The 15,691-nt window shown below is 39.0% G+C and overlaps 1 protein-coding gene across 1 annotated transcript in view; it reads right to left on the bottom strand.

Moving 5' to 3' along the window:
- Window positions 1-15,691, bottom strand: part of hcn4 (hyperpolarization activated cyclic nucleotide-gated potassium channel 4) — a 136,986-nt gene that overhangs the window by 55,596 nt on the left and 65,699 nt on the right. Inside the window, exon 4 of the mRNA XM_051724991.1 lies at window positions 11,560-11,778. Coding sequence (XP_051580951.1) covers window positions 11,560-11,778 — 219 coding nt within the window. The remainder of the gene's footprint in view (window positions 1-11,559; window positions 11,779-15,691) is intronic.

Raw genomic sequence — 15,691 nt, 5'->3', positions numbered from 1 at the left:
TAGTCAACGTGTTGAATGTAGGAGAAATGGGCAGGAGTAAAGACCTGAGCGACTTTGACAAGGGCCAAATGGTTATGGCCAGATGACTGGGTCAGAGCATCTCTGAAATGGCAAGGCTTGTGGGTGCTCCCAGCAGTAGTGAATACCTACCGACATTGGTCCGAGGAGGGACAAACCACAAACCAGTGACAAGGTCTTGGGCGCCCAAGGCTCATCGATGCACGAGGACAACAAAGGCTATCCTGTCTGGTCCGAACTCACAGAAGGTCTAGTGTGGCACAAGTCACAGAAAATTTGAATGATGGTAACGGGAGGAATGTGTCACAACACACAGTGCATCGCACCCTGCTGCGTATGGGGCTGCGTAGCCGCAGACCAGTCAGAGTGCCCATGATGACCCCTGTCCACCGTCGAAAGCACCTACAATGGGCACGTGAGCTTCGGAACTGGACCTTGGAGCAGTGGAAGAAGGTCGCCTGGCCTGATGAGTCCTGTTTTCTTTTACATCACGTGGACGGCCATGTACATGTGCACCGTTTACCTGGGGAAGTGATGGCACCAGGATGCACTGTGGGAAGACAACAAGCCGGTGGAGGGAGTGTGATGCTCTGGGCAATGTTCTGCTGGGAAACCCTAGGTCCAGCCATTCATGTGGATTTCAATTTGACACGTGTCACCTACCTAAACATCGTTGCAGACCAGGTACACTCTTCAAGGCAATGGTAGTCCCTGATGGCAGTGGCCTCATTCAGCATGATAATGTGTCCTGCCACACTGCACATATTGTTCGGGAATGGTTTGAGGAACATGATGAAGAGTTCAAGGTGTTGCCCTGGCCTCCAAATTCCCCAGATCTCAATTCGATTAAGCATCTGTGGGATGTGCTGGACCAACAAGTCCGATGCACAGCGGCTCCACCTTGCAACTTACAGGACTTGAAGGATCTGCTGCTAATGTCTTGGTGCCAGATACAACAGAACACTTTCAGGGGTCTTGTAGAGTCCATGCAGTGGGTTGCGCTGTTTTGGCTGCACGCAGAGGACCAAGAGCATATTAGGCAGGTGGTCATGATATTTTGGCTCATTGGTGTACTGTAGAGACCACTTGTTACCATGCAATCAAATCGCGATGGATAAACTCAAGGGTTGTGAACACTGTTTCATATTGACTTTAACTTTTAGATTTATATATTTAAAGCTGAAGTGTGTAATTTCTGCACCACTAGCACCACCGAACAGAATTGCAAAAATAAGTTTGTTTTCCAACGGCTTTCTGAATATGCAGATAGTCCCGCCCCCAACTCACGCCATTGGTTAAGTCAATGTTACTGTGTTGATATGGACCAAAATTGCTCAAAACAAAAAGAGTAATTTTTATGCTCCACAAAAATACATTGTTTGCAGTTTTCGAGAAACTTAACATACAAATGGTTTGCTCACAGTTATCTTCGCATATTAAGCTGGTATAAGAGAAAGTATTTTAACACAGAAAAAGTTACATACTTCAGTTTTAAAAACTGCAATCCTCACCTTTTTTCTAAAACTGAAAAAGTTAAATGAGAACTATCACAAACAACATCTCTTTTGTAGAACAAAAGGTTGTGGGTAATATTAACTCAAAAAGCACAGATGAATATTTCAGAAATTCACCAAAAATAGTATGCCATCCATGCACCTTTGGGATACTATTTTTAACGTACCAGGATTTCGTTTCACTAATTCTAATCTCTCAAACCATACAGTATAGATAGTGTTCGATTTGGGATTCAGCCCATGTATGCTGGCCGTTCTCTCTCTGTCAGCAGATAGATAAGAGCATGTAAGTAACTGTCCAGAAAAAAAAATTATGTTGGAGAATGCCTTCCCATAATCGCACACTTCAGTGCAGCACGTGTCCCTTGAGCCCGAGAGGAGAAAAGTGTGTGCGGTGAGAAATTCTTCCCACAGTTCCTCTCAAAGTCTTTAATTAACAGCACAGCTGCAGGAGGGACTCACATGGTCAAAGATCTAATATCACACAAATCTCCATTTAACAAAATTTCTATACTGTGTTTTCTCCTTTAATATTTGGATTGAAGTGCCCTTAAGTGTCTAAAAGTGTTCGTTGTCCTAAAAATTTAAACTCTGTCATCATTTCGAACATGAGAGGTGCCTTTTATGAGCTTAAATTTAAATTTTTGTATTAACTATTCCTATAATTTTCACTCCATCAATGTTAGTCTTGTTCAAATGAGCTGCATCTGAAACTGATCGCCCATAATCCCAAATCAAAATCTGTCCATATCTATTTCTGACATGCTTCTCCAGTTCTTCAATCTTTAAGCACACAGCAAATATTTAGCCCATTCTAATATTTTACATGAAGCTACAGATGTTCATGAAGTTTCTGGTAAGATCTGCAGATTTAAGAGGCTATTTTGGAGTATATTAATAGTTTGAATACTGTATATCTAAGGCATGTTAATACAAATAATACAAATAAGCTAGGCTGTGGGGGCCTGGGTAGCTCAGCAAGTAAAGACGCTGACAACCACACCTGGAGTCGCAAGATCGAATCTTGGGCGTGCTGAGTGACTCCAGTCAGGCTTCCTAAGCAACTAACTGGCCTGGTTGCTAGGGTGGGTAGAGTCACGTTGGGTTGACCTCCTCCTGGTCGCTATAATGTGGTTCTCGCTCTCGGTGGAGCACGTGGTGAGTTGTGCGTGAATGCCACGGAGAATAGCGTGAAGCCTCCACACGCGGTAGGTCTCCGCGGTAATGCACTCAACAAGCCACGTGATAGGATGCGGGGATTGAAGGTCTCAGACACAGAGGCAACTGAGATTCGTCCTCCGCCACCCGGACTGAGGCGAGTCACTACGCCACCATGAGGACCTAGAGTGCATTGGGAATTGGCATGCCAAATTGGGGAGAGAAGGGGAGAAAATCCCCCCTCCCCCCAAAAAACAAAAATAAAATAAAAAATACAGCTAAGGCTGTGGGAATCTGTTTGTGCAACCCAGCTTGCGTACTGCTTAGATTTTTTCCTTTGCACTTCCATGTTTGGTGAATCTCAAGAACGTGTGATACCCCCCCCAAATAAAATAAAATAAAATAAAGAAATAAAAATAAGATGTTATAATTTGCATAAAGAAAATGAAGCAAATGAATACTATTTTTACATTTGCTTTTGCATTGTGACACTATATCACGATGCAAATATATAAATGGGTGAATCTTGGGAAAACGTGTCTGTTATATTTTGCTTAATGAAAACCTATCTTTAGGATTTTTTCCATTGTGCTTAATTGTCATCAATATGTCACATTTTCACCCTAATTCTATTTATCATTATGTGAAAATTACTATTTGGAGCACTTCCTTTAATTAATACTGTTTCAATATGTATTACAAAAAGTAAAACATTACTGTATTAGAGTAATGAGAATATAAAGATAAATTAATAATTTGGGGAAGGGAATGTACTTTACTGCTTTACCTCTATTTTCAATTGTAACTTAATTGATCGAGCATGGTGCTATTAACGGCAAGGTCATATGTATGATTCCCAGGGAACACAGTGATAAACTCTATAGTTTAAATGCACTGTAAGTGACTTTGGATAAAAGTGTCTGCCAAATGCTTAAATGTAAATGTAAAACCTCACATGGCTTTTTGTGTTCATACACTGTTTCCGTCAAATTACGTCTTGTCTTTTCAACCATGTCTCTTCACACAGATGTAGAGGAACCTTCAGGCTGCTGTCTCAAAGAATAACTGCACTGCAAGTTACTACAGCCAGGTGTGCTTAGGGAAATTTTCTGAGTGCACATTAGTCAACCCAACAAACAGCCAGACAAACGAACAAATGGCTGTTCTCTCCTCCTTATTAATCTGTGTTTACTGTGCCAACGTCACCTCTACAGGACGCCTGGCTTGCGGGGGCTGGCACGCAATGAATCGTGAGATCTGTTGCCATGGGAGCAGGTTGCCATGGGATAGGTGGCGCATTAAAGGATGGCTGTTTGACCTGGAACTTAGAGACCATGTCCACTGGGGGACCAAATGGCTGGTTAACCCACTTAGCAGTCCTGTACCTCAGAAAGCAGGCAAGCCGATGAGACGAGACATACGTTATATCAGTGAGGGGGACAACATAACGAAACAAAGTGCTCTGCCGTCTTCTGACACTCGACTTATTAGGACGTATGACTTTGGTGCTTGTGAAAGTTTTCAGTGCCAGATAACCAAATTAAACAGGAGCAGAGTTCTTGAGGAGGACACATACTTACACTCTTAGTTTAACTGCATATTGGAACACATGCTCTGGGGTGGGGGGTAGCTGCAGCTGCGGCCTTGTGTTTTGAGACCTGGACTACTTCCTGAAAGGCCGCAGGGTCGATCTCCCATGCGAGTCCTTCTGTTCTACAAGATGATGTGTCCTTGAGCGAGATACTGAACTCTGTCTGCAGCGGAAGCATTTTGTCTAAATATGAAATATGTTTTGCCCTGTCTCTGGGCCTTCGTGGGCATATCTGTTACCCTACAGAAGCTCTGCCACAATGAAATATTACAGATATTACAGTCTTGAGAATATTACATATTACAGTCTTGAATTTTAGTAAATTATTGTTTATTTCATACTGTTTATAAATGATTTCTGATATCAGAGAGAGAAAGAGAGACATATATTGTCATCCTATTGGTTATCAGCTGATATAAATTACTTTTTTACAGTCTGGTCTCATAGAATCAAGTTACCATACCTACATTTTTGCAAAATGATTTTTACATGGCTCTTTGTACGCATCACAACATTTTCCAGATACAATGTACACTAGGGGCACTACAACAGCAATGACATTTATTCCCTATCATAAAAATCACGAGAAAAATTGCAGATTGTCAGTTCATAAACACTTACTTTTAACTCTTTTCCTCACACAATGCTATCTTATGACATCTAAAAACTTTTACTGTAGTGCAGGACATTTTAACGTTTGTATTACATAACCGACTACATTTATAAGCTTGTTCGAGCATGATCCGTAGCTTAACTGATAGAGTTAACACATGAGCCAAAAGTGTCATAGAAGCACCACAAAATGAAGTGGTTGCTTTAGTAATTGCGTTTTTCATCACACGTTCCTTTTTATGACACTATCATTAAGAATTACGTTTCAGGTTTAGGGTAGGAAGGTCAGTTTTGTTGATTTAAAACTTGATAGAACATTAATCTTAGAAAATTTAAGTTCATTTTAGCGGCCCACATTGGACGTTTTATCTCGGAAATGCTGCAATATGTGTAAAGAGCCAAGTAATGTTATTTTGCAAAACTGTCGCCACATTATTTATGAGATCAGGCTGCTTTTTTTTTTATTTATCAGTAAATATTGTATATTTAGCCATCCAAAATTGAATATTTAATTGTGTAAATCATTAAAAAAAATGTTTTTTTTGTTTTGTTTTTTTACACCTTTACTAATGTTACTTTTCAATGCATAATAAACAAATGTCAGCTCCAAATAATGCCTTTTCATGATTCGTCTATAAAGTTAGCTGCAAAGTTTAACACTGTGTCCTAGGTCATGGCCTTCGTTTAGATGTACATGTGAAATTTATTATTATTATTATTTTCTAAAGAAGTAAAAAAGTTATCGATCTTTCAAACAGTAAGTGTATAAGTGTAAAAAAGGCAGCCCAGCAGCCTGGCAGCATTGAGAAACTTTACCATATCATTACCATTACCATTATTAACATATCAGGAAATCTCACAAACTCACAGTAAGTTTTAAACTCGCTGTGTTGCCACTCCAGTAAAATATATGAGCAATTTCAGCATCTAAACTGAACAGTCTCTCAGGCACTGAAGTAGTCATAAGCAAAATGTTCAATATCCAATGCATGGTAAGACAATTTTGAATGTGTAATATAAAAATAGGACTGAAAGAGATAAAGATCTCCCAGATCTGTTTGCCCTGTAGTGTTTAGATTACAGCACGTCAGATGAAAACATAATTCCAATATTCATTCAGTGCCTGAGGAATTTAAAAATCATCTTATCTGGTTTTTTGATTCCAGTCAGCATGTAACTACACTAATGTAAATTTCTTTCTTAACAGCTCTGCTGCTTCTCAGGTTTCTTCTCAGCTCTATTACTGTACAGTATGTCAAAAATTTTCTAATTTGGGTCTCTCTCTCTCTCTCTCTCTCTCTCTCTCTATATATATATATATATATATAAATACAGTGCATCCGGAAAGTATTCACAGCGCTTCACTTTTTCCACATTTTGTTATGTTACAGCCTTATTCCAAAATGGATTAAATTCATTATTTTCCCCAAAATTCTACAAACAATACCCCATAATGACAACGTGAAAGAAGTTTGTTTCAAATCTTTGCAAATTTATTAAAAATAAAAAACGAAAAAAAAAAAATCACATGTACATAAGTATTCACAGCCTATGCCAAGACACTCAAAATTGAGCTCAGGTGCATCCTGTTTCCACTGATCATCCTTGAGATGTTTCTACAACTTGATTGGAGTCCACCTGTGGTAAATTCAGTGATTCATGATTTGGAAAGGCACACTGTCTATATAAGTTCCCACAGTTAACAGTGCATGTCAGAGCACAAACCAAGCCATGAAGTCCAAGGAATTGTCTGTAGACCTCCGAGACAGGATTGTATCGAGGCACAGATCTGGGGAAGGGTACAGAAAAATTTCTGCAGCATTGAAGGTCCCAATGAGCACAGTGGCCTCCATCATCCATAAATGGAAGATGTTTGGAACCACCAGGACTCTTCCTAGAGCTGGCTGCCTGGCCAAACTGAGCGATCGGGGGAGAAGGGCCTTAGTCAGGGAGGTGACCAAGAACCCGATGGTCACTCTGACAGAGCTCCAGCGTTTCTCTGTGGAGATAGGAGAAACTTCCAGAAGAACACCATCTCTGCAGCACTCCACCAATCAGGCCTGTATGGTAGAGTGGCCAGACGGAAGCCACTCCTCAGTAAAAGGCACATGACAGCCTGCCTGGAGTATGCCAAAAGGCACCTGAAGGACTCTCAGACCATGAGAAACAAAGATTGAACTCTTTGGCCTGAATGGCAAGCATCATGTCTGGAGGAAACCAGGCACCGCTCATCACCTGGCCAATATCATCCCTACAGTGAAGCATGGTGGTGGCAGCATCATGCTGTGGGGATGTTTTTCAGCAGCAGGAACTGGGAGACTAGTCAGGATTGAGGGAAAGATGAATGCAGCAATGTACAGAGACATCCTTGATGAAAACCTGCTCCAGAGCGCTCTGGACCTCAGACTGGGGCGAAGGTTCATCTTACAACAGGACAACGACCCTAAGCACACAGCCAAGATAACAAAGGAGTGGCTCCGGGACAACTCTGTGAATGTCCTTGAGTGGCCCAGCCAGAGCCCAGACTTGAACACGATTGAACATCTTTGGAGAGATCTGAAAATGGCTGTGCACCGATGCTCCCCATCCAACCTGATGGAGCTTGAGAGGTCCTGCAAAGAAGAATGGGAGAAACTGCCCAAAAATAGGTGTGCCAAGCTTGTAGCATCATACTCAAAAAGACTTGAGGCTCTAATTGGTGCCAAAAGTGCTTCAAGAAAGTATTGAGCAAAGGCTGTGAATACTTATGTACATGTGATTTTTTTTTTTTTTTTTTTTCTTTTTTTCTTTTTAATAAATTTGCAAAGACTTCAAACAAACTTCTTTCACGTTGTCGTCATGGGGTATTGTTTGTAGAATTGAGGAAAATAATGAATTTAATCCATTTTGGAATAAGGCTGTTACATAACAAAATGTGGAAAAAGTGAAGCACTGTGAATACTTTCCGGATACACTGTGTGTATATATATATATATATATATATATATATATATATAATAAAATAAAAAAACAAGAGATAAAGTTGACACTTAAAACAAAACTGAAAACTCCATTCAGTTTCATGAGCTCTGAAAGAGCAAACTCTGAGCAGTAACAATTTCCTCTGGGTAAATTAATACAATTTAAATGAATAGAGTAGACCAGAAAGGCCAAGCTGCAGCATGGTATGCCCTCAAATGCCACATTTATCATCCTCAATTTTGGTTATTCCTCATCTGTGCTTTCGTCTAAACCTGAATTTCTCTTTAGAGGTTGCAGATTTTCAGTGTTTTATTCACACTCTATAAGGCCACATGAGGAAAATGACTGTTAAATCTTTTCTCTCTGTGTTTCTTCCACTATCTCTCTTTTACTCTTCTCTGCTAACTCATTCTCCCTGTCCCTGTCACTCTATCTCTCTGTGTCTCCCATCTTCACCCTTACAAGGCAAAACAATTTCCTGAAGAAGGCAGAAGGTTGTTCTAATTCTCACAGCTTTCTCCCTCTGTTGGATTCTCCCTTCCTGTTCACCAAGCTCTCACTTCTGTTGTCATGTGTATTTGTCCTTTTCATTTGTTTGTTATCATTTGAATGCTGTATCTGTTATATACCTGTAACACTTTAAAACAAGGTTCCATTCGTTAACATTTGTTAATGCATATCATGAACTAACAATTAACTATATATTTCTTACAGCATTTAATAATTTTGGTTAATGCTAGTTAATAAAACACAATTGTTCATTGTTAAGTTGATGTTAGTTCATAGTGCATTAACTAATGTTAACATAAAACAATTTTGATTTTAAAAATGTATTATTATATGTTGAAATTAACAATAACCAAGATGAATAAATGCTGTAAAAGTATTGTTCATTGTTAGTTCATGTTAACTAACGTTGTTAACAATAATGTTAACAAATGGACATTTATTGTAAAGTGTTACCTTCAGTGTATGTCTGATGCAAACTGTACAAGTATTTTTGTATTGTTTTCTAGTACAAATATATAAATATTCTTAAAACAAGATATATTTACTTGACAAGCAAAATGGAATAAGATATTAAGTCTTGTTTTCAGATAAATCTCACAAAATTGTAGTAAACTTTATGCTTAAAACAAGAAAAAAAATCTGCCAATGGAGTAAGAAAAATAAACTTGTTTTCCTTTTGAAATAAGTTTATTTTTCTTACCCCATTGGCAAATAGTTTTTTCTTCTTTTAAGCATAAACCTCAGTAAATTTTGTTAGATTTCCTTGAAAACAAACAAAATATCTTATGCCATTTTGCTTGTCAAGTAAATATATCTTGTTTTAAGAATGTTTAGATAGTTTTACTGGAAAACAATACAAAATTACTAATTAAGAAAAATATTTTTTGCGGTTTTTGAAGTTTGAAATGATAAAACAACAGATATAGTGTTGAAAAGAAGACAAGAAGTATTATGACACTTTGTAGTTTTCAAACATTACTGGAACATGTCCATAGTTGCAATGAACTACACTGTGATGAACTACAGCTGTGGTTTCCCTGCTCAGACACCTGTGTGAACTTGGGATGAAATTATTTCAAACAGTATATGGCTCAAAAATGTGAGTTAGTTCTAAGACAATGTTCTGGCATCATTGTTTGCAGATGACACTTAAATTTTGTTATTTAATACAATGACATTCAGACATTTTAAGTGTTGATGCAAGTGTCCATCTACTTTTTGTCTTCACTTTGAACATTATATCTATTGCTTTATTAAGCCTAATGAGCTTCTTTTGCTTGAAATATAAGCTTTGTAATATGAGAATATGATCTTTCTTCACAACAACTGGCACTTGCTTGATATTTTGCTATCTAACGCATTTACATCCATACATTTATGTGTGACTTAAGTGTCCAAATACTTTATGGGGCCTGTGTATACCAAAGTACCATGGTGTTATTATTACCAACACTACAGCACCAGCCATCTCTCACTCTCTCCATATATCTATTCATCTTTCTTTTGCTCGTTTTCTCTTTTCCCTCTGTATATCTTCTCCATCTCCAAGGTGCACACATTTACCATCCCTCAACAGATGGTGTGCAATGTGGCATTCTGCCTGTGTTGAGGTGGGCATCAAGGAAGGGGCTGAGGTCTGCCATGCAGCTGGCATGAGGGATTCTGCCTGGCATCTGACCACAAGTAAGCCAAGGTGAACAACTAATGTAGGACTGAAGACTACACTTCAATAGTATAACTACAAAAACATATTGTAACTAGATTTTAACATCTGAAGAAAATGTAAGTGCTCTTTGGTAATGTAAAACTCACTGCCACCATGCTAGGCAGTTGATAAAGTGTTCTCAGTGTTAACATGTTACATTGTAATTGCTAGGGTGCTCTGGGTGATGGCATAATGTCCCAGGTCAAAAGGGCCCTCCCCTCAGTCTCTTTGATATTCTGGTCTCTATGGGATTTTTCCCACCCCCATTCTATCATCTGCCAGGTAAACATTTTAAGTCTAAACACTTACAAAAGCACAAGCACACGGTGCATGATTTTAGGTACAATTTTTGTCCATAGCAAAGACAATACTTAAGTTACGGTTTTGTTCAAATCACTAACCCTAAGTATGAGCAATAGTAATAGTAATGCTTGCCTTAGCAAACACTACATTACTACATAAGAAATCCCTTATGCATTTAAATTCAATCACAGCTAACTCTTAAGCATTTGAGAGTGAATATTCATGCATTAAAAACTGTGCTCTCGAGTTTGTTGTTTATGAGCCGTTCTAAGTGCATTATTTTGAATTGAAGTATCCGGCAGCAACTGCAGTAATCACGTTAGCGAGCTAAGATGAGTTTAGAAGCATCACGCTGTTGCCCAGCTGGACTGTGTTCTTTCCAGAGACTCATATTCTATATAATTGACTTTCCTTTTTTCACAGTTATTCTCCCTTCCAAGCTTTATGAATATCCTGTTTTATCCTCACAGTTTTGGTCAGTTTGTTCTGTAATGAACTGTTCTGCTGCACTGATGCTTTCTTCGGATTTTCCAACATTTAATGGTGATGTTTGTGATTTTTTAAAATACTTGTATCACAGTTTAATACACAGAGTCAGCTATAAGTAAGCCATTGGTAGGCTGACTCCTCAGGAGAGTGTAAAAATTGTAACTGTGGCACTCAAAACATTGCTCTGTATAGCAAATTCTGAATTAACCAATTCTAAGTTTGGGGCTGGACTACCTGTAACAATCATTAATTGTGTTTGCTAAAGCAAGCATAACTATTACTTTTGCTTACACTAAACAAACCCCTAACCCTAAATATTAAACTTACCCAAATCATACTGCATGTTGAGGAGAGGTGTGTTATTACTTTTTTTTAGTAATACTAACAATTTTCACCTGATGTGCAATAAAGAGGATGGAACTGAGTCATGCCCTGGAAACCACATATAACACTCTAAGTCAAGCAGCACTATATTTCCTTCAGAAAATGTAAAATGTATCTATTTTTGCAATTATGTTTGGTCCAGCCACTGTTGCAGAAGTTACACACTTTAACTATAATTCAAATGTCATTCTCTTACACAATTGTTCCTGGAGCTTGATCACCACGACAACAGATGATAAACCATAATATACCTTCACAGGAAGTGTTTCCTGCTGTTTTTGTATTTTTTTTTTAGTTAATTAACCTGCACTCACCTTCTCCTGGTACTGTCTCCGTGATGAGTCCAGCGACTGGATCAGAGCCGTGGCGTGGCCAACAAACATGGCGTAGCATGTCGCGCCCACAATCATGCTGAGAATGGTCAGCCACACATCTGTCATGCCGACGGGCGGGTACATGCCATACCCAATACACAACATGTGACTCATAGCCTTGAAGAGCGCGTATGAATACTGCTGCCCCCACGTGTCGTTCTGAAAGAGGATAGATACAAAATTAAATATTCAGAGTAGAATACAAGCTTACTAATAACTGAATACTACTCAGTATACACTGTATAATACCTAAAATTTTGTGAGTGAAAATAGTAAAAAGAAATAGTAAGTGACTGAACTGTAGGCCTTCTTTAACTTTTCAAAACAAATAATGAATAAATATCTTTCTTCCTTGTTGTCATATACTGAAAAATAGTGTGGAAAACATGTCTTTATTATTTTTAACTACAACCCCAATTCCAAAACAGTTGGGACAGTATGAAAAATGGTAATAAAACAAAAAGTAGCGATTTGTAAATTATATTCACCCTTTGCTAAATTGAAAACACTACAACTACACATTATATGATGTTTTACCTTGTGAATTTCTTTGTTTTGTTTTTATGTACAGTAATTTCAAATCAGATGATTGCAACCCACTCCAAAAAAGTTGAGACAGGGGCAATTTAAGACTGATAACAATTTGACAAGTTAAAATATCAAGTCTGTGTAACAGGATATGTTAAACAGGTGAGGCAATTGTGTCATAGTATATAAGCAGCCTCCAAAAACAACCTAGTCCTTCAAGAGCAAGGATCATTCAAATCTTGTCAATTTGCCAACAGATGCTTCAGCAAAAAAATCCAGCATTTTGAGGACAATGTTCCCCAAAGACAAATTGGAAGGACTGTGGGCATTTCACCCTCTAGAGTGCAAAATATAGTTAAAAGATTCAAGGAATCTGGTCAAATCTCGGTGCGTAAAGGGCAAGATGAAAACCATTTCTGAATGTGTGTGATCTCTGAACCCTCAGACATCACTATCTTAAAAAACATCATTCACCTGTAATGGATATCATGAACATGGGCTTGGGATAACTTTAGTAAACCTTTGTTAGTCAACACCATTCGCCACTGAATCCACAGATGCAAGTTAAGACTTTACTATGCAAAGCAGAAGCCCTACATCAACACTGTCCAGAAGCGCTGCCGAATTCTCTGGGTCTCATCTTAGATGGAAAGTAAATGGTAAATGGTAAATTTGTGTTTTTTGGTCTGACGAGTCCACATTTCAAATAGTTTCTGAAAAACACATCTGTCGTGTTTTCCGGGCCAAAGAGGAAAAGGACCATCCAAGCTGATATCAGCATCAGGTCTAAATGCCAGTGTCTGTATGGGCCAGGGTGTGTCAGTGCCCATGGCATGGGTAACTGGCACATCTGTGAGGGCACCATTAATGTAGACAGATATGTAAACATTTTGGAGCAGCATATACTGCCATCCATCACCGTATTTTTCCAGGGACGTCCCGGAAGTTTCAGCAGGACAACTTCAAAACACATACTGGCCGAATAAGCAGAGAGTGCGGGCGCTAGATTGGCCTGCCTGCAGTCCTGACCATCTCCAATTGAGAATGTGTGGTGCATTATGAAAGTCACCCTTTTAAGCAATTTCAGAGCAAATACATAAATACAGTTGAAGTCTGAAGTTTACATACACCTTAGCCAAATACAGGTGCATCTCAATAAATTAGAATGTCCTGGAAAAGTTCATTTATTTCAGTAATTCAACTCAAATTGTGAAACTCGTGTATTAAATAAATTCAGTGCACACAGACTGAAGTAGTTTAAGTCTTTGGTTCTTTTAATTGTGATGATTTTGGCTCACATTTAACAAAAACCCACCAATTCACTATCTCAAAAAATTAGAATATGGTGACATGCCAATCAGCTAATCAACTCAAAACACCTGCAAAGGTTTCCTGAGCCTTCAAAATGGTCTCTCAGTTTGGTTCACTAGGCTACACAATCATGGGGAAGACTGCTGATCTGACAGTTGTCCAGAAGACAATCATTGACACCCTTCACAAGGAGGGTAAGCCACAAACATTCATTGACAAAGAAGCTGGCTGTTCACAGAGTGCTGTATCCAAGCATGTTAACAGAAAGTTGAGTGGAAGGAAAAAGTGTGGAAGAAAAAGATGCACAACCAACCGAGAGAACCGCAGCCTTATGAGGATTGTCAAGCAAAATCGATTCAAGAATTTGGGTGAACTTCACAAAGAATGGACTGAGGCTGGGGTCAAGGCATCAAGAGCCACCACACACAGACATGTCAAGGAATTTGGCTACAGTTGTCGTATTCCTCTTGTTAAGCCACTCCTGAACCACAGACAACGTCAGAGGCGTCTTACCTGGGCTAAGGAGAAGAAGAACTGGACTGTTGCCCAGTGTTCCAAAGTCCTCTTTTCAGATGAGAGCAAGTTTTGTATTTCATTTGGAAACCAAGGTCCTAGAGTCTGGAGGAAGGGTGGAGAAGCTCATAGCCCAAGTTGCTTGAAGTCCAGTGTTAAGTTTCCACTGTCTGTGATGATTTGGGGTGCAATGTCATCTGCTGGTGTTGGTCCATTGTGTTTTTTGAAAACCAAAGTCACTGCACCCGTTTACCAAGAAATTTTGGAGCACTTCATGCTTCCTTCTGCTGACCAGCTTTTTAAAGATGCTGATTTCATTTTCCAGCAGGATTTGGCACCTGCCCACACTGCCAAAAGCACCAAAAGTTGGTTAAATGACCATGGTGTTGGTGTGCTTGACTGGCCAGCAAACTCACCAGACCTGAACCCCATAGAGAATCTATGGGGTATAGTCAAGAGGAAAATGAGAAACAAGAGACCAAAAAATGCAGATGAGCTGAAGGCCACTGTCAAAGAAACCTGGGCTTCCATACCACCTCAGCAGTGCCACAAACTGATCACCTCCATGCCACGCCGAATTGAGGCAGTAATTAAAGCAAAAGGAGCCCCTACCAAGTATTGAGTACATATACAGTAAATGAACATACTTTCCAGAAGGCCAACAATTCACTAAAAATGTTTTTTTTTATTGGTCTTGTGATGTATTCTAATTTTTTGAGATAGTGAATTGGTGGGTTTTTGTTAAATGTGAGCCAAAATCATCACAATTAAAAGAACCAAAGACTTAAACTACTTCAGTCTGTGTGCACTGAATTTATTTAATACACGAGTTTCACAATTTGAGTTGAATTACTGAAATAAATGAACTTTTCCACGACATTCTAATTTATTGAGATGCACCTGTACATTTAAACTCAGTTTTTCATAATTCCTGACATTTAATAGTAGAAAACATTCCCTGTCTTAGGTCAGTTAGGATCACTACTTTATTTTAAGAGTGTGAATAATAGTAGAGAGAATGATTTATTTCAAATATTATTTCTTTCATCACATTCCCAGTGGGTCAGAAGTTTACACACACTTTGTTAGTATTTGATAGCATTGCCTTTATATTGTTTAACTTCGGTCAAATGTTTTAGGTAGCCTTCCACAAGCTTCTGACGATAAGTTGCTGGAATTTAGGCCCATTCCTTTAGACAGAACTGGTGTATCTGGAGTCAGATTTGTAGGCCTCCTTGCTCACACACACTTTTTCAGTTCTTCCCACAAAACTTCTATCAGATTGAGGTCAGGGCTTTGTAATGGCCACTCCAGTACCTTGACTTTGTTGTCCTTAAGCCATTTTGCCGCAACTTTGGAGGTATGCTTGGGGTCATTGTCCATTTGGAAGACCCATTTGCGACAGAGCTTTAACTTCCTGGCTGAAGTCTTGAGATGTTGTTTCAATATATCCACATCATTTTCTTTCCTCTTGATGCAATATATTTTGTGAAGTGCATCAGCCCCTCCTGCAGCAAAGCACCCCCACAACATGATACTGCCACCCCCATGCTTCACGGTTGGGATGGTGTTCTTCGGCTTGCAAGCCTCACCATTTCAAATCAAATCAAATCCCTTTATTGTCACGCAACCATATACACAAGTGCAACAGTGGGTGAAAGTCTTGGGTGCAGTTTCAAGCAACATAGCAATATGACAATTACAATAAACATCTGATTTA

Source organism: Myxocyprinus asiaticus, chromosome 18, assembly GCF_019703515.2.
Source record: "Myxocyprinus asiaticus isolate MX2 ecotype Aquarium Trade chromosome 18, UBuf_Myxa_2, whole genome shotgun sequence".
Taxonomy (NCBI): domain Eukaryota; kingdom Metazoa; phylum Chordata; class Actinopteri; order Cypriniformes; family Catostomidae; genus Myxocyprinus; species Myxocyprinus asiaticus.
Note: the sequence above shows the minus strand (reverse complement) of the source record. Positions and strands in the feature narration are given on the sequence as shown.